This window comes from Nasonia vitripennis, chromosome 2 (genome assembly GCF_009193385.2).
Source record: "Nasonia vitripennis strain AsymCx chromosome 2, Nvit_psr_1.1, whole genome shotgun sequence".
NCBI lineage: Eukaryota > Metazoa > Arthropoda > Insecta > Hymenoptera > Pteromalidae > Nasonia > Nasonia vitripennis.
The window spans coordinates 21,497,877-21,519,759 of NC_045758.1; the positions used below are offsets into that span (position 1 = coordinate 21,497,877).

General features: G+C 47.0%; 1 protein-coding gene and 1 non-coding gene across 6 annotated transcripts in view; both read right to left on the reverse strand.

The window, feature by feature from the left end:
- Positions 1–21,883, reverse strand: part of LOC100678183 (telomerase-binding protein EST1A) — a 133,414-nt gene that overhangs the window by 36,566 nt on the left and 74,965 nt on the right. For all 5 annotated transcript variants that reach the window (XM_031924106.2, XM_031924104.2, XM_031924105.2 and 2 more), the window contains 2 exons: positions 6,576–6,757; positions 5,448–5,521 (listed from right to left, as the gene is read on the reverse strand). In XM_031924106.2, coding sequence (XP_031779966.1) covers positions 5,448–5,521; positions 6,576–6,757 — 256 coding nt within the window. The remainder of the gene's footprint in view (positions 1–5,447; positions 5,522–6,575; positions 6,758–21,883) is intronic.
- Positions 20,168–20,240, reverse strand: TRNAA-AGC. Its single transcript has one exon. It is a non-coding gene; the product is annotated as a tRNA-Ala (tRNA).

Sequence of the window (21,883 nt, forward strand, 5' to 3'; positions counted from 1 at the left end):
GGGATAATTGGAATCAGGCGCGTGCGGCGAATTAAAAGTTCGCCAAGTGAAAAAAAAAGAAAGATAGGGGCGGGACGGGCAGCATAAACAAAGGAAAGAAAAGCCATCAACGGAGAAACTCGAGTCGAGAAATGAATTTATTACGGCGCAATAGGATTACGCTGAAGTGTCTGGACCGCGGAGATAGGGAAAGAAGCAACACGAACTACTGCTATTCGCTGCAGCTCTCTTCTCTCTCGCGTCCTTGCCCAAGGAAGCTGCGCGCATGCAGCTACTATATCCGAGTCTCGTAATTGTAAAATCGTTAAGCGGTCACGATAATTAACTTATCCCCCGGACTACTGCAGACAGTGGAAAGAGGGGAAGTATGATTGCGCAAAAGTCATGGCGCGCTCGGTTACGGGAGCAGGGGGGCCTTGGAACTCGTTTAATAGCCAATAGATCGCATCACTGCCGGTTACGAGCTGCGCGCACTGCCTTTTTCTCTCCCTTCTTTTTTGTCGAGTATGTGTCAGCCATGCACCGAGAACTTCTCTTTGTCCCTTTCTTTTTCGTTCGCTGCAGTTCGCGCAAATTGTATTATTAGAAAAATGATGGCGGATTGTACGAGGTAGCCTCGCGGGCTCGGCGCCTTTTTGGACTGATAACGTCGGACGCGCGCAAGAAAGTCTTTTTGCCGGACTCGTATATCCTATTTTTGTCGCTTCCGCGGCTATTTTATAATCGAGATACGGATTTTTACGGAGTAATAAGCGCTTAATTTTGCGGTGCTTATAGCCATGATTCACGGGCACGTAAAAATTCATGGCTCGCATCTTTTTACGGCGGGGGGCACGGCTACCGTCTTGTCGGACTTGTTTAAGAAGCGCTTAAAGTTTACGTCAAGTCGAGCTGTTTCTTTTTTTCGAGATTTAAGAAGAGCGTGTAATATGTACGGAGTTCTCCGTAAAACTTTGTACGAAATTTGTTGGATGAACATTATTATCCCGCTACAACGCTTTTGTAAACGCTAAAACCAAACTAACAATAACCTTTCTTTCGTTATCGTTTTCACAGCCATTTAAATTGCACTTAATTCGTAAAACCATAGTCGGCGCATGCCTACTTTGCCTATAAAAACCACTCGAAAACCTCTCGAATCGACTTTACAGATATTCCGAATTTTTTAGGCCATTAAATTTAACGCGCGAGCAATTTGCAATTCCCGTCTCACGGATCGTACAATCTTTATCGAAGCCGTAAAAGCCGTAGCGACAAAACTGTGACACCCATAAACTCTTTAAAAGTCCGCGTAGTCGCTTACATTAAACTTTTTCAACGCGACTAATACGGCGTCGGCCGCAGCGAGCGAGCAAGCGCCACTTTTTCGATTCCGCAGATAAACGCGCCTCTGAATAATAATTTAATTACAAGCGCGAGACTCGAGAGCGCGCAGGTATGCGACCGCGCGGCATTTCTCACCCGACCGATAAAGGACGACGGCGAGTCGATAAAAACGGTTCCGATCTGCTCGCGGACGACTATACATACGAGAAAAAATAAGAAGAAGAAGAAGACGAAGCGAGGAGAAGAAGGAGAAGGTAGTCGTGTGTGTATCGGCAAAAAGAGCAAAGAGATAAAAGAACTGTAACCGTATACATCCTGCATTATTCGCATTACCCGCCGAATACAGTTATGTAATCAAAACCTTCTCCGCGAGCTCGCGAGAGCAGGAGACGCGAAGCTCGCCCCTTTCTTCCGCGCGACGTCGGCGGCGGCGGCGAGATTTTATCAATGCATTATCCGAGCGTTCGATTCTTCTGCGCATCTGGGCCGCGGAGATGTGCACACAATACATCCAACACATACACGGACGCAGGGATATGTAGAGCCATCCTCGCGAAGAGTACTCGTGTATACGTAGACACATGGGAAGGATCGCGCGCGCGCGCGCGCCAGGGGCAGCAGCAGCAGCAGCATAAAGTCCGGGACCCTTTATCGTCCCGTACTTAGAAATACGAGACCAATAAAGCGTAGGTAGTAAACACGAGAGCTGGTTCTCTCTCTTTCTCTCTCGGCGCAGGGAGCGGGCAGGGAGTTAATAATCTGCCTTGTTGGACGCTGCAGAAAAAGAGCGCACGCGGAATGCAAAAAGGCGGTATCGAGTCGCGCGCTAGGCTCGTACTCTCTCGCGTATACGCGGTGGCTCTCGTCTCGGCGAATCATCGCCCCTCCTCCTCCTGATGGTGCTGCTTCCACCCTGCGAGAGAGAGAGAGAGAGAGAGAGAGAGAGAGAGAGAGAGAGAGAGAGAGAGCGTCACGTCGAAATTCATCGGGTGCATGAGCCAAACAGGTTCTTTCTCTCCGTCTACTTGGTGAGCGCAGAAGAAGAGGAGCTGCTGCCGCGTAATGCTTGCAACTTTTCGCGGAAGGATGCAGTGCCGTGGGGAGATACGCGCGGAGCTCTCTCGCGGTTTTTCGGCATGAAAGAAACGCAGGGAGAGGGTCCTTTATAAAGGCGTTCTTTTTCTCCCTCGGAGATTCGACCGGCTTGATGGAATATCGCAGCCTTGGCTGCGCGCTGCGATTGAAAAGTGCGAGTTAACGCTTTGATTTCACGCGCCAGTTTTTGCTCTGGATCAGGCTTTTGATATGGGAGCTGCTGATTTTCGATCGATTTATGAGCAACTTTTCGCGGACGAGATGAACATTTTAATTTTGAATAACGAAGATTTGTTAGCAGTACACGGAAAGAATTTTTCAGTAAAAATTACCGGAATAGCACGGTAATCGTGGGCCGCCATGTCTTTCCGAAAGTTTTTATCTGACCCAAGATATTATTTATCTTGCTCCCCGTAAATTTTACTGAACCGGCACTGCGCATTTTTTGATAAAAGTGCTCTAGATGGCGGGGCGTCCCTACGTTACTGTGCTAGCACGGTAATTTTGATCCTTAATTTCTATGTAATTTTTATTGTAAAATTCTTTCCATGTACACCGCATTATACAGCGCGTGGGGACTCGTCGGAAGCGTCAAATGACATAAGCGTATTTCGGAAACCAGCCCGCAGGCCAATTAACGACGTCGTAGCGGCAAAATGCTGCTGTTTCGGTGTAACCATACATTCGCAGCGATAAAAATTTTAGCGTAAACACGCGAGGAGAACAACGACATACGTGTGTGGGTAACAAACCGTTAACGCGGCTCGCGCTTAATTTGAATGTTACTGTATACAGGCCGCGGGTTCGCGCGCGAAATTCAGACATTTGCATATTAACGAGCCGCAATCCGATCTATCTAAAAGTAAAGGAAGCTTTATTTCTCACAAACGCTGCGACTATATACATAACTGTATGCGCGAGTGAGGCGCACGTCAAAGAGACGGGAGCCGCGCCAATAAATTCATTTGCTTTTCCTTCGTTAGAGCTGGTGCAGCGCGAGGAAGAGGTTAGATATACCGTACATTATACACACCGGCTTCATTACCGATGCGCGAGTCGTCGTCTCGTCAGGCGCACTTTCACAGGATGCTTATCGGTGAAAAAATCCAGGGCTCCGCGAAGCGCAAAAAAAAACCAACGCCGATAACGCACTATACCGTCGCGCATCGGAGTTACCGGTCTAATCTCGTAGAAACTATCGGAGACGGCGGCGGCGGCGGCGGCAGCAGCGACAGCAGTTGTGTATAAGCGGGCAGCCGTGACCTAGGCGCTACTGCGCGCTCGCGAGCGCGAAAAACGAAGCACGACTACGTCGTTTTCATCGGCGCGGGAGACATTGTCGTTTATTTTGCCGCCTAGCTGCGATGCACGTTTAGACGTAGACGCACTATCCGAAAGATCATCACCGCACGAGTGAAAGGGCCGCGACCCCGCAACAGCCGCCTGCCGCGAGAGAGATGAGAGGCAGGTGCAAGCGTGCAGCAGTGCTCCCGCTGCTGCCTTTGAGATATAATGCGTCTGATGCCTTTAAATATTTCTTCTTCGTACCGAGACCTCTGCCTCCAAAGAGACTGGGTAATAATTAATTGTTGGACTCCATGATAATTGTAATCGTTCTCGTGTAATGAAGAGAGCTGTACCGTGTATGTTAATTTCAAAGCAAACAAGTTATTATGTGTAATCCGTAAGAGATGAGGTAATAGCACGAACGGGTGGTGATTAAACTAGAAAAAATAAGGACGCAAAAAGTAGTCTAGTTCACAAGAAGTGCCGATTATTTTCGAATTTGCAGATAGTTTGCCGTGCAAGTCGAGAGGCTTCTCGAAAGAAAAACGCAGACGATTTGATGCCATCGAGGGAAAGTACCCGGCTGATGCACGAGGGAATGTGTAAGGTAATGAGAAAGTAACGAGGATGATGCGCCTATTAAAATCGGCCTTTTTCAATAGCGACGCGGGAAAAATCCAAGTCGTGCGCTCGCACGAAAGCTCTTTCCCTCTATTTATATATCCACTTGACAATTAAGTTAAGTTACGAGCGTGTTATATCCACGGAAAGTGAGATCGCTCGAAGATGACACTCGCTTTAACGCGAAAACGCTCCGGCTGCGGACTTTACTTTACCTGAAAATTCAACGGAATATCGAGCGATTTATTTACAAAAAATATACGGGTCCGTATATCGGAGCAGCAATAACAATCCCGCAGCGGCCACACACTGCCAAATCAAAAAGCCGGCGAAATCCGCCTATCGAGCAGCATTTGCGGCGAAACGCAATCCATTGTGTCCAAACCGCCGATGCATCGTCGCTCTCGTTATAATCCAGCGCTCGATCCCCGCGAGCACCGCAGTGACCGCACCGTCCTCCGAACATTCGGACCGCAGCCGCTTCTCTTTCGAGCCCCTATATTTCGAAGCTGCTGCCGGGCTCAAATTTAAACGGGCCGCGCGTTCGTCAGGCTTAGGCTCAAGACCTCTGTGCGGGCCGGTAATGAGCAAAGTTCTAATTAGTGGTGGCGGCCGTCCGCTGCCGCAGCGCTAACCAAGCCTATTTGCGGCTGCGGTTGACACGCCCGCTTCCAGCGTTACGCGAGCACAATGCTCGACACACAGCGATCGCTCGCTTCGCCCGTAATGCTATTGTTGCAGGGATTCGCTGATTTAATGTTGCTGCGGGACTGATATGCAACCTTTGCGGGGGGATAACGATGCGCCATGCTTATAGGTATACTGCACCCGCGTCACACAGAGCGGATCGGCGCTAATGCGCTGCGTTAATTCGAACTTCATTACGGCTCGAGGTTACGATGCAGGCCAAACGCGTGGCTGCTCCTTTGTGGCGGTTATGGGTATACGATACAGTTTCCTTCGCTGATTCCGCGCTGCACTCAATTAATTACCGAGTTTTGGATACGAAGATCTCTATTAATTATTTATACCGCAGAGCACGTGGAATCCAAACTCCACGCCATAAATCTGTCCGCCGTCGCATAACTCAATTAAAAAAAAATGTGCTGTACACTCACCCGACTCTGTAGTCCGTGCACGAGGGCGGTGGATTCCAAACCGTGCTGTGACAAAGCATCCAGTCGCACCAAATCTGCGAAGAAGAAAAAAGACAACACCGTCAAACATCGTCGTTCCGAAGAGACGTACATACGCATCGATAAACTCCGTATAACTAACGGCAATGACGAATGATCCCAGTGCTCCGCGAGCATAATTAATAGGCCAGCGCGACAATTCATCCTCATGGCGAGAAGTAATTTCGCGACGTCGCGCGAGTGCGTATATCTCCGCGGGATCATCGGCAATATTAATGGTACCGGCTCTCGAATCGAGAGAAATCGCGAGGAGCGTGTGTTTGCCTGACGCGATAGCGATCGACCTTACGTGCGCGCCGAAGCCGGAAGAGCGCGCGCGCGCAGCCGAGGATGATCTCTTAATTGCGACGAGCTTTCGTTTCTTTATTACCCGCTTCGTTTCTCTTCGATAGTTCTGCTTGTTATGTGTACATAGAGGAAGGGACGCGTCGAGTTATCAGTGCTTTAGTTTTTGTAACGGACGTCTGGATTTATGTTCTTGTCAGACTGCAGCTGATTTGACGATCTCGCTGTAATCCGATCGCAATTATTCAGCGCGGAAAGATGAAATTTTGTTTTGCGCGTTTTTATTTCGGTTGGATTTAACAGTTATGGATACAGACGCGCTGAATCGTAATTGTAAATTGAATTGCAGCGTTTTCGATTACGAGACTGTAAAAACGGCCGGATTAATTTAGTGTCTTTTGCACCGCGAGCGAGGTATGATTCAGAGCTATCTTTTCGAATTATAATACCCATCGTAAAAGATGTTCGCCTTCGAATAAGTTATAAGATGATCATTAGGCCCGCAATAAAAGATACCTTATCCATTTTTTCTCGATATCACTCGTAAACGCGCATTAGTACGACCATTGAAATCCTCGCGAGAGCCCGCAATCTTAATGACCATTAACCTATTAAACGAAATTAAAAGGATAACAGGTTGGCAAGACTATAGAGCGAAAGAATAGCAAGAAGCGATATGACGCATTATACACATAAAGAAATTTTATGGATCAATAAAATTTACAAAGTTATCGGCCCCTCGAAATCATAAAATTCTCTAAGTACCTTGATAGCGGGCAGGAGTATTTGCATGTCGTCGACGACGAGGAGCCTGGGTTGCTCCTCGCTCTCCAACTGCGCTTTGAGCAGGCAGACGCCGCGCTCGAGTATCAGGTTGAACATCTGCAGCGAGACTACGAGGGCTCGCTCCTGGACCTCTGACCTGTAGCCCTGCTCCATCTGCGAATCTGCAACAATGCGAACAAAGGACACTAATCAGTATGTTATAGGTACACGAATCGGTGCCTCGCGAAATGGTTCAGTGGGTCTGTCTTCTATTTAGAAATGGAAAGTGGACGAATTATGACGCGATTTATGCATTTTTCAATTATATTTTCTATTGTAGAGACGCTATGAAACGTAGCAGCCTCCCGCAAAAACAATACCGGATCGATATAAGCTCATGATGCCATTAGTTTTTTTTTTTTTTACCGCGGCCGCAATCGTTCGCAGGATTACTTCCTTTTTTCGCTCTCTTTCCCCGCGTGCGGAGAGAAAAGCTGAAAGAGGCGAACGGATTCCAGCGGCAATTGAGTGAGAAACCCAGTGAAAAGACGTTCGCGCCATGTACGCCCCTGCGAGTCGAGAGAGAGAGAGAGAGAGAGAGAGAGAGGCGAAGGACTGTGGCACAGCGCGCCATGGCGAGAAGACTGGAATCTAGATACGCGGAAGCGTGCACGACCCGAGTAGAACGGGGATTTTCATTATCTCATATATCCATCGTCTGTAATCGGCATAGCCAGCGTCTCCTTCAGTTTCTCTCTTTCTGCTGCCTTCCCCTAAATATTTTTCCTCTCTTATCTTCCTTCTCTCACCTCTTTTTCTTTTCTTTATACTCCCTGGATATACGTATAACGTGTATGTGCGCCTCGCCGTCGTGCTCCAGCTCGAGCTTCTTTACTTTTATTAAGCTCGTATTTTGCCTCGCGGTGCTTCGGGGAATGACGTTCGGTGTATTCATAAATTTGTCGGGATTCAGGTTCAAGTCGAGCTGCTTTCTTTGACTAATTATTCTAATAATTCAAGCGGTTAGCATTTTTCGCTGAAAAAGCAGTAGCACATAACCTTGAAGGATCGCGAGATACCCTTCGATCCCGAGAATCAGCCGATCGTTCCTTTTGGAACTTCTCAAAACTTCAGCGCGCAAATGCTCGCGGATAGGTATAAATAATGGAAGCCTTGCGAGGGGGAAATCGCGAGAATACGAGAATCGCGCATTAAAGTCAGGCGCGCGGACGTTTTTAAGCCGTCCGGCGCGCTGGCATTTAATAATGATTTACCTTTCTTTGGCGCGCTTTCGACATTCCGCGCGAGAGCCGCGCGGCCTGTAACACCTTTTTCCCATTTCCTCATCATCTCATTCCAGCTGCAACGGCGTGTGTTTTACAGTCCTCCTCCCGCGTCAGCAGATCAGCTTTTACCTACTATGCTCTCGCCCGTCCTTTCCCACGTCTCTCTCTCTCTCTCGCTCTCTCTCTCTCTCTCTATCTCTCTCTCTCTCTCTCTCTCTCTCTCTCTCTCTCTCTCTCTCTCTCTCTCTCTCTCTCTCTCTCTCTCTCTCTCTCCACATTTGTCTGATTTTCATCCGCCATTATCATATTCCATCCATCCATCTTGTTTACCTCCCTTATACCATTCCATTCCCATCTCGCGTCCTCTCTCTCTCTCTCTCTCTCTCTCTCTCTCTCTCTCTCTCTCTCTCTCTCTCTCTCTCCCTCCCTCGTACATAGCTATACAACGCTATGAACGCGGCACACACTGCAGTCGTTCCCTCTTCTCCTTTTTCCGTCACTCAGCAGTTATACATACGTCCGTCCCGTTTCAACGCGCTTCGCTCTCCCAGCAATAGCGTGGCGAATAAGGCGCGACGTGTTGCTTAAAATGGCCATGGCACTCTCTCTTTGTACCGTACGTAAGAGAAGCGGCCGTTGCACACCTAGAAGCTATGCTCGAGGTAGATCGGTTTGCGCGAGTGCTTTACGAGGGCGGCTCTGGATTCCGTCGACTTGCTCGATTCTCCGAGTTTTAAATTAGGAATCGATTCATGCATTCTTATCGCTTTACATTGAATTTCAATTTTGTGAAACGAATTGCGTTTACATCCGTTTCATTAGGATTTAAGACTAATATCCTTTGCGTGATGGGGAAGGAGCAGTCCTTTGTAAATAATTCTCACACCCTTCCTACGTCTTCCTCCGCTTTCATGTCTCTTTCAACGCCTCGGCTCCTAACGTAAATACCGCAAATACCTCGCGCTTATGTACGTGAGTCCTTCCTTTCACGCGACCGGTAATTTCCGAGTTTCCGTCCTGTAAAACACTCCCTTTTATTCTTCTATGTCTTCATTAAGAAAAATACTGTACTCGCCACTGCATTCGCTGTTTGCTCAGTTTATTGCATAGCAAATAGTATCGCAGCTGCATATAGTACTTTCCACGATGAAACGCAATGAGAACTACTTTTTCCCTGAAATCACGACCGACTGGTTATTGGTAGCAAAAATTGCAACAAATGTAATACATTCGAGAAAATGTAATCTTCGCGTGCCTTGAAATAAGCGCCATGCGTACGTGACTTATATTCGCGTGCGACATCGCTCCATGCACAGTCTCTGCCTGATTGACTGGAATGAGCGCGAGTAATAAAGAGACGAACAAAGTGATGCCCCGTGCGTAATCCTGGGAAGTTGCGTGAGGATACTGCCGCTTCTGCCGCCGACAGGCTGCGCGATGATCATCGAAGCGTTTTCGAGGAAACGACGAGAGGGAGAGACTCGCGTGATTTTCTCCCCGAGCCCACTTTTTGTGCAGCGCCTCGAACATCCCAGGCGCTTTTGTCTCTTTTCTTTGGGAGAAAGAGAGGTGAGATTGTCGACTGCCGAAAAGGGCGTCATTACGCGGCCGCGTTATTTCCGCCAATTTGCGAAATTCTTTGACGATAAGTAGCCGCGCGTATTTTGCTCAATGGTCGCTTCTTCTTCTTCTTCTTCTTCTTCTTCTTCTTCTTCTTCTTCTTCTTCTTCTTCTTCTGCTTCTTCTTCTTCTTTTTCTTTTGACTCGGAATTGTGTGCATCGGTATTTTAGCGAGTTAAAATACAAAAACGTCGAAATCGGCGTTGATTTTCGCGGAAAGAAATTTATTTTTTACGCAGAGGACTTTCGTACGAACCGCTAATGAAGATAAGAGTATGTGCAAATGATGCTGCCCGAAGAAAAGTGAAGATTTAACTGTAATTGGGGTGTCAAATTACCTTTATGTCTGTTTTCTGAGAACTAGCAGAAAAAAAGTAATTTAATTGCTTGGGAATGCATTGATTTCAATTGCTCAGTTTGATTTTTTTCTGAGTTGCGAGTTGCAAAATACATTCCAACGTTGAAATAGGCATATACTTGCAAAATTGGTTAAATGGATATTAAAATGTCAAGTATTTACTCTCCTAAATTATTATGATTTTTATACGGCAGCATGCTTACGTCGTTAAAATATTATCGTAGTTATCTTCGAGTCTACTACCAAGCTATTCATTTTTGTCCAACCGGAAGCCCCATTGATAAGGATCACGACGAATAAGTAGCTAAACAACGCAGGTTTCTGACCCTATCCCCTCCACCCTCGGCACACCTATGCAGATGAGAATCGGTAACGAAGTTTACTGCAGAGTAAAGGGTAAAGAAACTGGTAAGGCACCTTCGGTACGCAGGTGAGCCGGGACGGAAAAGGCCACGCGACGGGTTCCTGGGGTAGGGCAGCATATCCTGAAGCTGCGACCCAATCTACTTGACTTCAAGAAAACAACTCTCGTTGACATTTTACTTGCACAAAATTATTATACAGATAAAAAATAGGATAATGACAATTCCTCACATCCTGAATTGAAATTCGATAATTCTTTATTGAGCATGAGAGACGTTATATGTGCGATAAAGTTGCTCGCCAGTCGCCAACCTCAACGCATTGCAATGATAAAAACTGTGCCTAAAGGGTACAGTTCTTATCAGTTACAGGGAACACCAGGAAGTATAGGTATAAGCGAGTCAATAAGCGTCAAGCCGTATCGTTAGGTAATAGCCGCAGTGGGGGGTTGGAATCCGTGTTAGAGCCCGCCTTCTGCTTGAGCAGCCTGTTTGAGCCCCTTTCTGAATTTCAGCCCTGATCTTAGAGAAAAGCCTGTCGGGTTCTTGCTGAGCTTCTAGAAGAATATTATACATTGAGATACTGCCTTTGATCTTGAGCGAACTCTTGACCGCAGCCCCAGTACCAGCTTCTTAATCTTAGTCACCTTTTTTACCGATTTTCACCTGCAGAGGTGTGCTAAAGGAGGGTCCGGGATCGGGAACCAGCGTTTTTAGCTACTTAAATAACTTTATCAAGGGCTGTCGCATAATTCCATCAATTAGCAGCGCCACCTTCCTCCTGCAGCGACACCAGCAGCGTCATTAGCCTAACGCTAATAACTATAATCGCAAAGTGGATTAAAACTCGAGGCGACGCGACGTTCGTCTTCTGCCGTTGTAGGTGGCAACAATAAAGCCGCAGGAAGGGCGTAGAAGCACGAGCAGATGAATACACACGAGTATCGTCTAGCATAGCAGCAGCAGCAGCAAGTACGGTAGTAAACATACAGATTCGACGTATGGTCGGCCGATTAAATTTATTGCGTACAGGGATAATAATTAGCGTTCAGCCGATCCTACCCCCGGCTCCGTGTACGTATAACGCGTGTGGTCGATTTTATACAGAGAAAGAGAGAGAGAGAGAGAGAGAGAGAGAGAGAGAGAGAGAGAGAGAGAGAGAGAGAGAGAGAGAAAGAGAGAGAGGCGCTTGCAGAGAATATAAAAGGTAATTAGTTACCGTGAGATTTATCAACGATCCCGGACTTATCGACCAACCCGAGACTAATTACCCATCCGATCATTAGCTATTCGCAATAATTAGCTCTGCTGGCTCGAAGCGATTTCCTTTGCCGATCTATTTTTTTCTTCCCCTTTTTCCAGGATGCATGTGTTCGAGGTTTTTCTGCAGAAGGCCTCGGATTAGAGGAGGAGATTATCGGATTTACTCGGGGCTGGTACTTTTGCATAGCTGCAACCGTTTCTTGCTATAGCTTTCGTTCGCCTACTCTTCCTTTTGGGTTATAAAGTTTTCGTGCGCTGTAGGATCGATATACAAGTATCGTGTGTCTTGTGTCTTTAAAGTATCATAAAATAACTGTTTGTTGGGTACGAATTGCATATGAAGTTGGTGATTCTGTGCTTTTGAAATTTTAAGATTCAATATAATTCAATGGACAGAGTTTAAACTTTTTAAATGTTTTTAGAACGTTTTAGAATGTCCACTGTGCCAAACATTTTCTAATTAAATTAATTAAACGAGCTGGGTTTGTGAATTGGAACAAGAAAGATCTATGGACAGACTTAAAAATTTAATTTTTCTCACATTTTTCAGTGCAAAATTGATTGATTACATTTATAACTAGCAGCTACGGCGGTAAAGCGAGTAATAATAACACTAATTTGAGATCAATGTTTCAAGCGCAGTTGTCTGGAAATTACAGGGATGCATAAAGGGACGTCACTACTAGCTCTTCTCGACTAAATATAAATTATCACACCCTCGAAAACCTTTATGTCCGAGAGAATCAACTGGAAATAACTCACTATATGAATCTCGACCGTGCACATATTAATTATCAATAAATTAATTGAAACACAAAAGCTCGCCTGCGCACAGCAGAGCCTCTCAAGAACAACTTCTCATCATTTCGAAGTCATCAACGTTACACTTTGCTCGAGAGCATGCACTTTAATTTTGATTGGCATTTTAATTATACAAACTCGGCTGCTTTTCTCTGTTGCTGCAGGTCTCCCTCCTACTACCTTCGCCACAAACAACAAAATTACAGGCTGTGCGATTTCCCATAGAGCCATAAGGCAGCAAAAAGAAGCAGGAACAATGAAATGACGAATAGCTGTCTCTTCAAAATCACACATTAAGGGTCTAGCCGCTCTCGAGGGGGGAGGGTATTACTCGCCTCGCGACCTGGATAAAAAGAGGTGGAAAAGGTGAGATTAAAAAGAAACAGCACCAGCAGCAGCACCAGCAGCGGGATAAGAAGAAAAGAGAGAAGAGGGTTAAAGTGATTAACGCGAGTACGAACGGGCGAAATAACAGCGTGTGCCCGAGCTCGTAAGCTACGCGGGCTCTGACGTACGAATGACGTTCGTAAGCGCACCGTTGCCGAGGTCGTAATTCACCCTTGGGGTAGCACTACGGCAGCTCTTACAACTGACTATAAACGTGCGTACGAGTATCGCTAAGATGTTAAAGGTAAGAGTCGTTTGCAGGTTGTAGCCTTTTGATGCCTGAACATTTTTGCTTCGTTTTGTGTAAACAAAAAAAAACATTCAGGACTTATTTTAGTATTTCAATTTTGTTGACGATACTTGAATACTCGAATAAAGTTATTAATTATCGAGAGTCTCGTATAACTCATCAATGGAAATGGACGCAAATCACACCCCGCGCTGCAAACTGAGCATCAAATCAAAATTGCGCTAGCATCGCATCGCTCCCCATCGCCAATTCGCAACTGCCAATAAGCTTGCTCGAAAATTCCTCCCACTTGGCTTCTTGATGAAAGTTTCTCGCACACGCGTACGGCACGGACATATTTCCATATTTTTTCTCGGAGAGAGAGAGAGAGAGAGAGAGAGAGAGAGAGAGAGAGAGAGACAGAGAGAGAGAGAGAGAGCGAGAGTTGTTTGCTAAGCCATCGAACAACGCCAATTACAGACCTTCGTCATAACGCCCGGTCGATGAACGAAAGAGTAGAGTTTGCGGAATGACGAGTTCAATAGCTTGCTTATTGCGGAAATCGTTCTCGACTGATGATCCGCCAGATATTTTTTCATTTCATCGTTACGTTTCGAGCATTTCGCATAATCAATATATAACAAATTTGATCTTGCCTCGTCACAATAAACGCAACGGGACACGAGAGCCGATATCTGATACACATATATTTTGCACCGCCGTCCCATCGAGAGCGATTGAATCGCTGGCCGCGGAGCGGAGAATCATCCAGTAGCATCGGTTCAATCTAAACTTTTACAGCTTTCTCTCGCCTTATCTCGCGCGCACAACCTGCCCGTTTCCTCCTCCGTCTCTATCTAGAGCGGACGCCTCTCGTTCGATTTCTCTACTCTTCCTCGCAAGTGCCGGCGGACCGTGACGAAATCCCGCGGAGTTAAAACGAGCCCCATAGCTGCCACACGAGCAGTAGCAGCAGCAGCAACAACAACAAAAGCAAGAGAATAGATGCAGCATCGAGAAGACAGTGCAGCTACGCCACAGAGAGAGAGAGAGAGAGAGAGAGAGAGAGAGAGAGAGAGAGAGAGAGAGAGAGAGAGGGCGAGCAGATAAGGCAAGGCTGCTGTCGAGCAATTGGCAGGATTTATAATTTAACGGCCATCTTTCAAGCCCGCGCTAGGCTCTGCTGCAGTGATGCGTTCTAGGCTTCCTCGCTTCCGCACAGAGAAAGAGAGAGAGAGAGAGAGAGAGAGAGAGAGAGAGAGAGAGAGAGAGAGAAAGGGACTTAATGCGTCCCTTGCCTTCTACTTCTTCTTCTTCTAGCCTTTATCGCTGCAGCGCGAGCGTTCCGAGGATACAGTACATACGTACTCTTTCTCTCGGAGCACGAAAACATCGCGTTTTAGCATTGATAATTTGTAGCGCTCGGTTAGACAGCAGTATTTTTGATGAATTCGGCATTTAGAGCATTATCTGCGGGCTGCGAAGATGTGCTATTCTTAGACAAATCGACCGGGAGCACTTAAGAGCATCACTGCGCATACCATTATGGGCCCTACACAATAAACGTTACTTTCGCTTGGTAATTGCGCCGAGGGAAATAATGGCGGATTGTTTATGTGCGTCTAAGAGGCTGATGTGAAGTTGTAAGTAGTAATGGCCACAATTATCCAGACAAATATAAAACTGAGACGTTGTACATTAATGCCCGCGAATCCCTTGGCTATATTATTATCTACAGCCGGTTGAGTCACTATCCGCCACTTATTAGCCACACACCTGTTCATTATGTCTCCCTTTCGATGTCCCATTCGCCTCTCCGCTTAATTCCTCTCGTATACGAGCTAGATGCGTGTACGCGATCTTTCTCTACAGAAGAAAAATAACGCCCTTCTCATAATTTAGCTTTTTTTCTCCACTGTACACACGTCCAAGTAATATGGATCGTGGAAATAAACATTCGTCGGTTTTAATTTTCACAAACTTCTCTCGAGTGTTCGTTACTCACTGCATTAGCGAAACTCTTGTTTACATTTTGATGAGCTTTCGTCTCGTACTTTCTTCTCTTTTTTATCCTGCTTGATGGTCAGCGGCGGGGTTTAAAATACCTCTCTCGAATATCTGCGGTAAAAGAGGTAAGTAAATGAATCCGAGCGAAGCTCCGGAAGGCGGGCGGTCTGGTTAAGAGTTGAAATTGAAACGCGGTTACCAGCGTGGGAGTCCAAACCTCAACAAACACAGCTGCGCAACCGTTCCACGAACTTGCGAAGGATAATAAAAGCACGAGGAATATTTTAAAAACAAAGATCTGCGTGCGTACTCGCTTTTTTCTTCAACTTGTACGAAAACACGTCGCCTGCATCCTTCGAAGAATCGAGTAAAGCGTTATTGCGACTCGATTGCCCCGCAATCAGCATGATCTGTGTCTGTGCCCCTAAGTGCATCCTCATATAAAGACGAAAGATGTCCGAGATTCACTACAATTACGAGGGATACTCCCAGCGAAATTACATCGAGAGCACGGCTCTCTGCGGATAAAAATGCGCGTAAACTCAACGCAGAAGAACAATTACAATAAATAGCTCGAAAGCTCGCGGACTTATTGCGGCAGAGTTGCGTTCAATCAAGCAAATAAAATGTCGCTCAATTACGCTATCAACTCGGCTTAATCGTGAAATTTTATTACTCCACGTGCGGCTAATGAATGCCCTATACCGTGCGCGCGTGCGCAGCCAGCAGCAAGCGCCGACGGTAAATTTCAATAACTCGAACCGGGCAGTCGGAGGAGCCAATTATCTCAATCGAAATCTCACTTTCAGTTAATCGTAATTGCACGGCCCTGCGCGAAGGATCCGCCGGCCGAGGCGCGAGACAATGTGATCCGAAGCGCCGGCGCCAGGCGCGCCAATGAACACAAGCCGAGTATAAATAACACGCGCGTACGCGCACGGGGTTGTCGAACACGGACTCCTAACATCGCCCGAAAAGGGAAGAAATAGGGATAGTCTCGCGGTGACTACACGCGCGCGGCACCGGTCCACCTTGGCGATTTTTATACGTGCTCGCTGCAAATGCTCACGAGTAGCACACGAGTCTCTCGTGTACTCGGTTTACCTGATACGCTGCGCTCCGCTGCAGTCGCGACTTATCGGAACCAGTTTGCGCGATTATTTTTCTCATCCTTCTGTCCCTTTCGCGCTCGCGGAATATAATGCGCGTGTGTGTATAAATAGCTCGCGCACGCGCGATATATTTTGTAATCGAGCGAAGATAGCAAGGGCAAAAATAAGTCTGGAAATATTCGAGGTCGGAAATTTCACGAAGCGCGCTCGCGGAAAGAAAATTTACTGTTACTCTTAATGCGCGAGCTTGCGCAGTGGAATTTACATCGCGCGCGCTTAAATTGCATCCCATTGAAATCGAATAACATTCAGCTGTAATTTTAATCGAAAAAGCACCAAATCGCTATTAAATTTCTGATTCAACGCTTCCAGCAAAAGAAAAGCCGCAAATATTTTATCTCGACAGGTCGGCATATTACCGCCGTCTCTCCGCTACTGTGCGGTCATAAAGTTACATCTCTCACAAGGGAGTCCGCAATGCAACGCGCGAGGACGATTCAATAAGATGGCGCTCCACTGATGCTCCGACACGTAAGGAGCCACCGCCGCTGGCGCTGCAGTGGCTTTAGGAAGTGTCCGATTACGATATCCCCTTATATTTCGCAGCGCGCGAGCGACCGCCTATGCATGCATCTGTATACGCGCGCGGTAGGCCAAGTTGGAGCGGCGAATTCCGCGCGCGCGAGCGGAGAGACTCGCCAGAAATGCGGAGATCCGACGTCCGCGATCAGGCCGACTGAGACAAATGGCTTCTCGCATTTGAGAAATTCCAAGCGGCCGCCGCACGAGATCTCTCGCCGCGGAAACCGACGTGAATTGCGAGCCTTATGCACCGATTTTTGCGCGGCCTTCCTAACTATGTTTCCTCGCGTAAGAAGTGACGCAAGTTGCGCGTGGTATGCGTTACCTTTGCAAATTAATTTATACCAATATTTATCCGAAGCGTTATTGCGATCGTAAATAATTTTTTACCAGATTTATTCGAGCATCGCTCTCAGAATTCATAAGACACGCTCCGGAACAAAGAAAGGCAAACATCTCGAATTCAATAATATGCGCGCAAACAGAGAGCGAGGAGATAATCCCGGGAACAAAGACGAATAGTGGCTCAGGGTAGCGAGAATAAGCCGAGGGCAATCTTCGGGCTCGTAAAAAGGGCTAATCTATACGTTTGCCGTTCGCAGTATACAGTGAGAGTAATGAAGCAGCTCTCACGGCTATAGCTGCGCAGATATCGGCCCAACCCGTAACGCGTCGCTGTATATGCGCCAGTTGGTTGTTATGTATATTGCGGGAGCGAGTGCATCAGCGGGCCTAATCGCTATTTCTCGCGATGGACTCGGTGGTCCCACGTGTATGCGCTGTATTGCAAATGAGTCACGAAGCGAACTATTTCTTCGGAACGGAAGCTGCGGCGATGATGCACCGGTACACGAGAATGTTATAGCGAGCCACGTCATCTTATTTAAGAGCAGCGAGAAATCGAGGTAAAAATTCGAACGGCGCGTGTAGCGTGTATTTTGCACTTCGAATGATCCGTAAAGGCAGAAAGAGCGTTTTTGACAGGCTGATCACGGGTGATTACGCGCTCGTTCGAAAATCCGGTCACGAGATATTATGCTAAAAATAATGAGATTGTCAGCCGGCAACGTACAAAGTTTGCGGAAAATTATATGGAAGCTGCATCAGTGTAACGAAGTCGGGTAAAAAATTAATCATTCGGCTCATCATTGCCTCGAGACACGGCGTAAAAAACAGTTGAGCTATACACGCGAGATTCGTAATTGAAATTTCTTCGCGGGAACGGCAAATATCCGTCGCAACTCCATAAAGCCCATCATCAGCCGGAGAACAAAAGCGCGGCATGGTGCAGAGTCGCGCGTAAGTGTCAGCCTCCTATGCACGAAACAAGAGCAAACGAGCGTATCAGGCCAATGAATTGATAGATCCTGGCGCAGCCGAGGCCCGCGCTCTCGTTCAGAGCATAACACACACGCAGCGCAACGACGAGGCGGGCAGAGAGCAAAAGGAGAGGTGCCAGAGAAAAGTGAGTGAGGCGTCTACTGCATCAGAGCGCGAGGTATGCGCAGTGAGAGAGAGAGAGAGAGAGAGAGAGAGAGAGAGAGAGAGAGAGAGAGCGACGGAGTGAATCGCGCGCCAGGAGGAAGGGAGAAAGAGAGCAGCAAGGAGAGGAAGACGAAGGCGGTGGTGAAATACCTCCTGCTGGCAGCTCTCTCTCTCTCTCTCTCTCTCTCTCTCTCTCTCTCTCTCTCTCTTTCGGGCTCAACGTACGACCTTGAAGAGGCCTTGCCGAGGTCGCCGACATGATTCTCTCTCCGGTATATATCCTCGCGCCGCCGCCGCCGCGTTGCAGCGGAGCGACAGCAGCAGCGGCGGCAGCAAGTGAATTTACAGGCTGCCTCCCTCCGTTACCCACACTCACGCTGCCGCGCTTTTCTCGTCCCGTCATTCGCACGCGGCCGGACCCTGATAAATAGGAGTAGAGCCGTCGCCGCCACCGCCGCAGCGTGCATCGGGCGCAAAAACGCTCTCGATTTTTCATAAAGGGCGAAACTCGTTTAGCGCCGACACGCGCTAGGGCAGCGACGTAAACAGCCATAAGGAGTTATACGGCCACATTGAAGATGCTGCTGCTGCCGTTGTGTCGCGTAGCAAAGAGACTTTCGAGTTTAATTACGGCCTCGCGGAAATTTCACGGCGGGGGGACGCGAGAAAGAAGTCGCGCGGAGTGGATCTCGTGCGCGGCCGCAGAAAAAAACCGACGCGTCACGCTACCATCAGCCGCCTAGCTATATACTGATGCATGCGAGCTCCGTGCGCTGCCGCGCATATGAGCGATGCTTTTTGCTCTTTTAGAGATCGCGCCGCGATGGGACTTGCCGATTGAAGCCTCTGCTATGGAGGTGAATCTTCTCGCTCCTGGCATTCGCTGGGTCAAGAAGCTCGAGTTTTATCGGATAATTTGATTGACGAGCAATTTTTCAAATCTTTGTTGTATTTAATAAAATTACGTAACTTTTTGTGAGAATTATAAGGATGGAGTCTGGAGCTCATGAAAAGTCTCGATTCAGATGAAAGAAAGCTGCGAAGGCAGTTATTTATCACGTAAAGTGCAAGATGCAATAGATCGTGGAGCAAAGTACACTCGGACTCGTTAACCGAACAATTTCAAAAAGTAAACATGAATAAATACAAATACGTGTTATTTACTCCCAATCGACTCGATAGCAGCGGATTCAGGCTCGAACGTTATCGGCTGTTTATCCGTCTAAATTTTCCTCATCCCTCACCCTCAATCTTCTCGACTCTCTCTCTCTCTCTCTCTCTCTCTCTCTCTCTCTCTCTCTCTACCGACTTCCAGATCGTAACTCGAAAGCAAGCCAACTCGTAAACAAGAATACATCCGCGTAATCGATTGCGATCGAGCTTGCGTGTGCAGCAAATCAAAATAGTACTGCAATCTGGACAAAATGACTTCTATATAAAGAACAGCCAAATGCAGGGCCGATATACGAGGCTACAGCCAACGCAGCACGATCATCAGGCTGTGGAGAACCTGTGTGCCCATCCTGCGAGGTAAATCATCGCGAAACAACGGACCGGAATAAACACGAGGAAATTGGTCTTTTTCCACTGCCCTTTTGTTCCTTCATTTTGAAGTCGCGAGCTAAGGCGTTTCGCCAGGATGGCTGTTCAACTTATATATACCGACATCTCGGAGGCGTGCTCGCGACCCTTGAAATATCTTCGGCTCTGATGATTGTGGCTTCGAACGACTCTCGACTTACCGGAGCCGTAAAGTCGAGCCTCGCTGTGCCGGAGGATGAGAGACCTAGTGAACAATATCTCCTCGCTTTTTACGAGTGTTGACAGAGAAACGCTACCCGACGGTTCACTTGTCGTTGAAACTTGGCTCGTAAAGCCTCGGCTAGATAAATACGAGGAGCAGATACTATCTGTGTCTTATGGCTCCACTTATGATTAGGTGTAATAAAATGTCGGTGAATCAAACTTATGGAACTTATTAAGATAACTTTGTAAACCGTATCAAATTATTGAGTGAAATTAAAAGCTACGAAACATGAACTTGATGACAATAAATAAAAGAGCAATGAACTACCCCGTATAAAATATCAAAAAGAATTTTGGAGGCGCCGGGTATCGATCCCGGTACCTCTCGCATGCTAAGCGAGCGCTCTACCATCTGAGCTACGCCCCCTGTTGACAATAATGCACTTGATCTGATTCTTGGACAAGAGCCGAGGACTACTTTCGGTGAAAGTGAGCGGCTCGCACAAGGTCCCCACATATTCCTGACCAAGCTTTTACGTATGGACGTCTGAGGCATGGCGTAACAGCTGACGATTCTCTTTTCAGTTTGTATCATTATTGTTGTTGTAAAAAATTCAATATATATTAAATTGTTGTTATTTGGTTCCTTGTTTTTTAATACGAAAATAAAAAGATTTTCGCAAAATTACGCAGTTTTATTTAAATAGAATACTACGAACAATTATTCTGCAAAGAAATATCGGTAAATTAATAGACGTATCGACGTGTTAGATTCTAATCGCCAAGAGAATTTATAAAAGCTTCATACTGTAGTAAAAAAACAACTCTGAAGTATACAATATACGAAGGCGAAAGTACGACATCGTCCCAGCGGGTCAGCCCGCACGGTGGCCTCGTCCAGGGGCAAAAGTTAGTAAGCCAATCGGTATAAGCGCAGCAGCAGCTTACCCCATTCTCAGAGTGCATCAGCCAGGAAAGCGAAGCTAAGCGCATCAAGGGCAATGACACGCCTTAATGACAAGAGCTCTAGTGTCGAAAGTCGATCGTCGGAGGAGGAGTATATGTATGGGAGAGAGAGAGAGAGAGAGAGAGAGAGAGAGAGAGAGAGGGGAAGAGCGTGATACCGATGCTGGACCGGATAGCTGTACGGCTGCTCGTTATCCGCAGGGACCGCCGGGGCCGTTTACCCAATGTCAATGGGCAATCGGTTCAATTACTTTCGGAGAATCGTGCCGATCGTGCTCGCGAGATAGATAGAAGCCTCCTACGAGCTGCTTCTCTAGTCTCTGTGTGCTCTTCTGCTTGCTGTTGCTTTTCTTTCTATTCTTCTTGCTCTTCTGACTCAGTGCTGTTGTTGCTTTGGTGTTTTGTTTCCTGTGTACGTACGTGCCCCGTGTGCACGCATAGTTTTATCGACCTTTATTCAAATGTTATGAAAGGTATTTTTGAGTACAATGGAGTGCGCAGAAGAAATTTTGTGATTAAAACTTAATTAAACCATTCGAATATTAATGATTAACTTTAAAATACTCTTATCCGACAATACTATTCCGAACAGGTTTTCAATAAATCGAGTAAGTATCTACCATCAGATGTGCGATGCTCCAGATTTACCAGGTTTTTAAATTAAAAATCGCAGACTTCGAAAATCAATCAAGCCGTTCGATACCATTCCCAATCAACCCTTATTCGGTCGAATTCCGCAAAGTCGAGTATTATTCATACGGTACCGGGACCCTGGTGAGCTGTACGACCATTAGCCTCTCTCCCACTAGCCCAGAAAATTACGGGCCGCCCGAGAAATATAGAATACGAAAGTAGGCAAATTCGCGATTTGGCTAAATCGATTAGAGGCGAATTCCTCGCCGGAATTAGATTCCCGGCGAAAAGACCGGCAGCTCGACGAAATGAATAAGAAAGGGGAAAGGGAAGCCCTCGGCAGAATGAGAAAAGTAATTCGCCTCTGACCCCGTTCGGGAAGCAAAGGAAAAGAAAAGAGCCGAGGAGATGATTCCGGGCTTCGATTCCATTGGCGCGTTTCTGCACGAACGAGCGTCGCGATGAGATGAT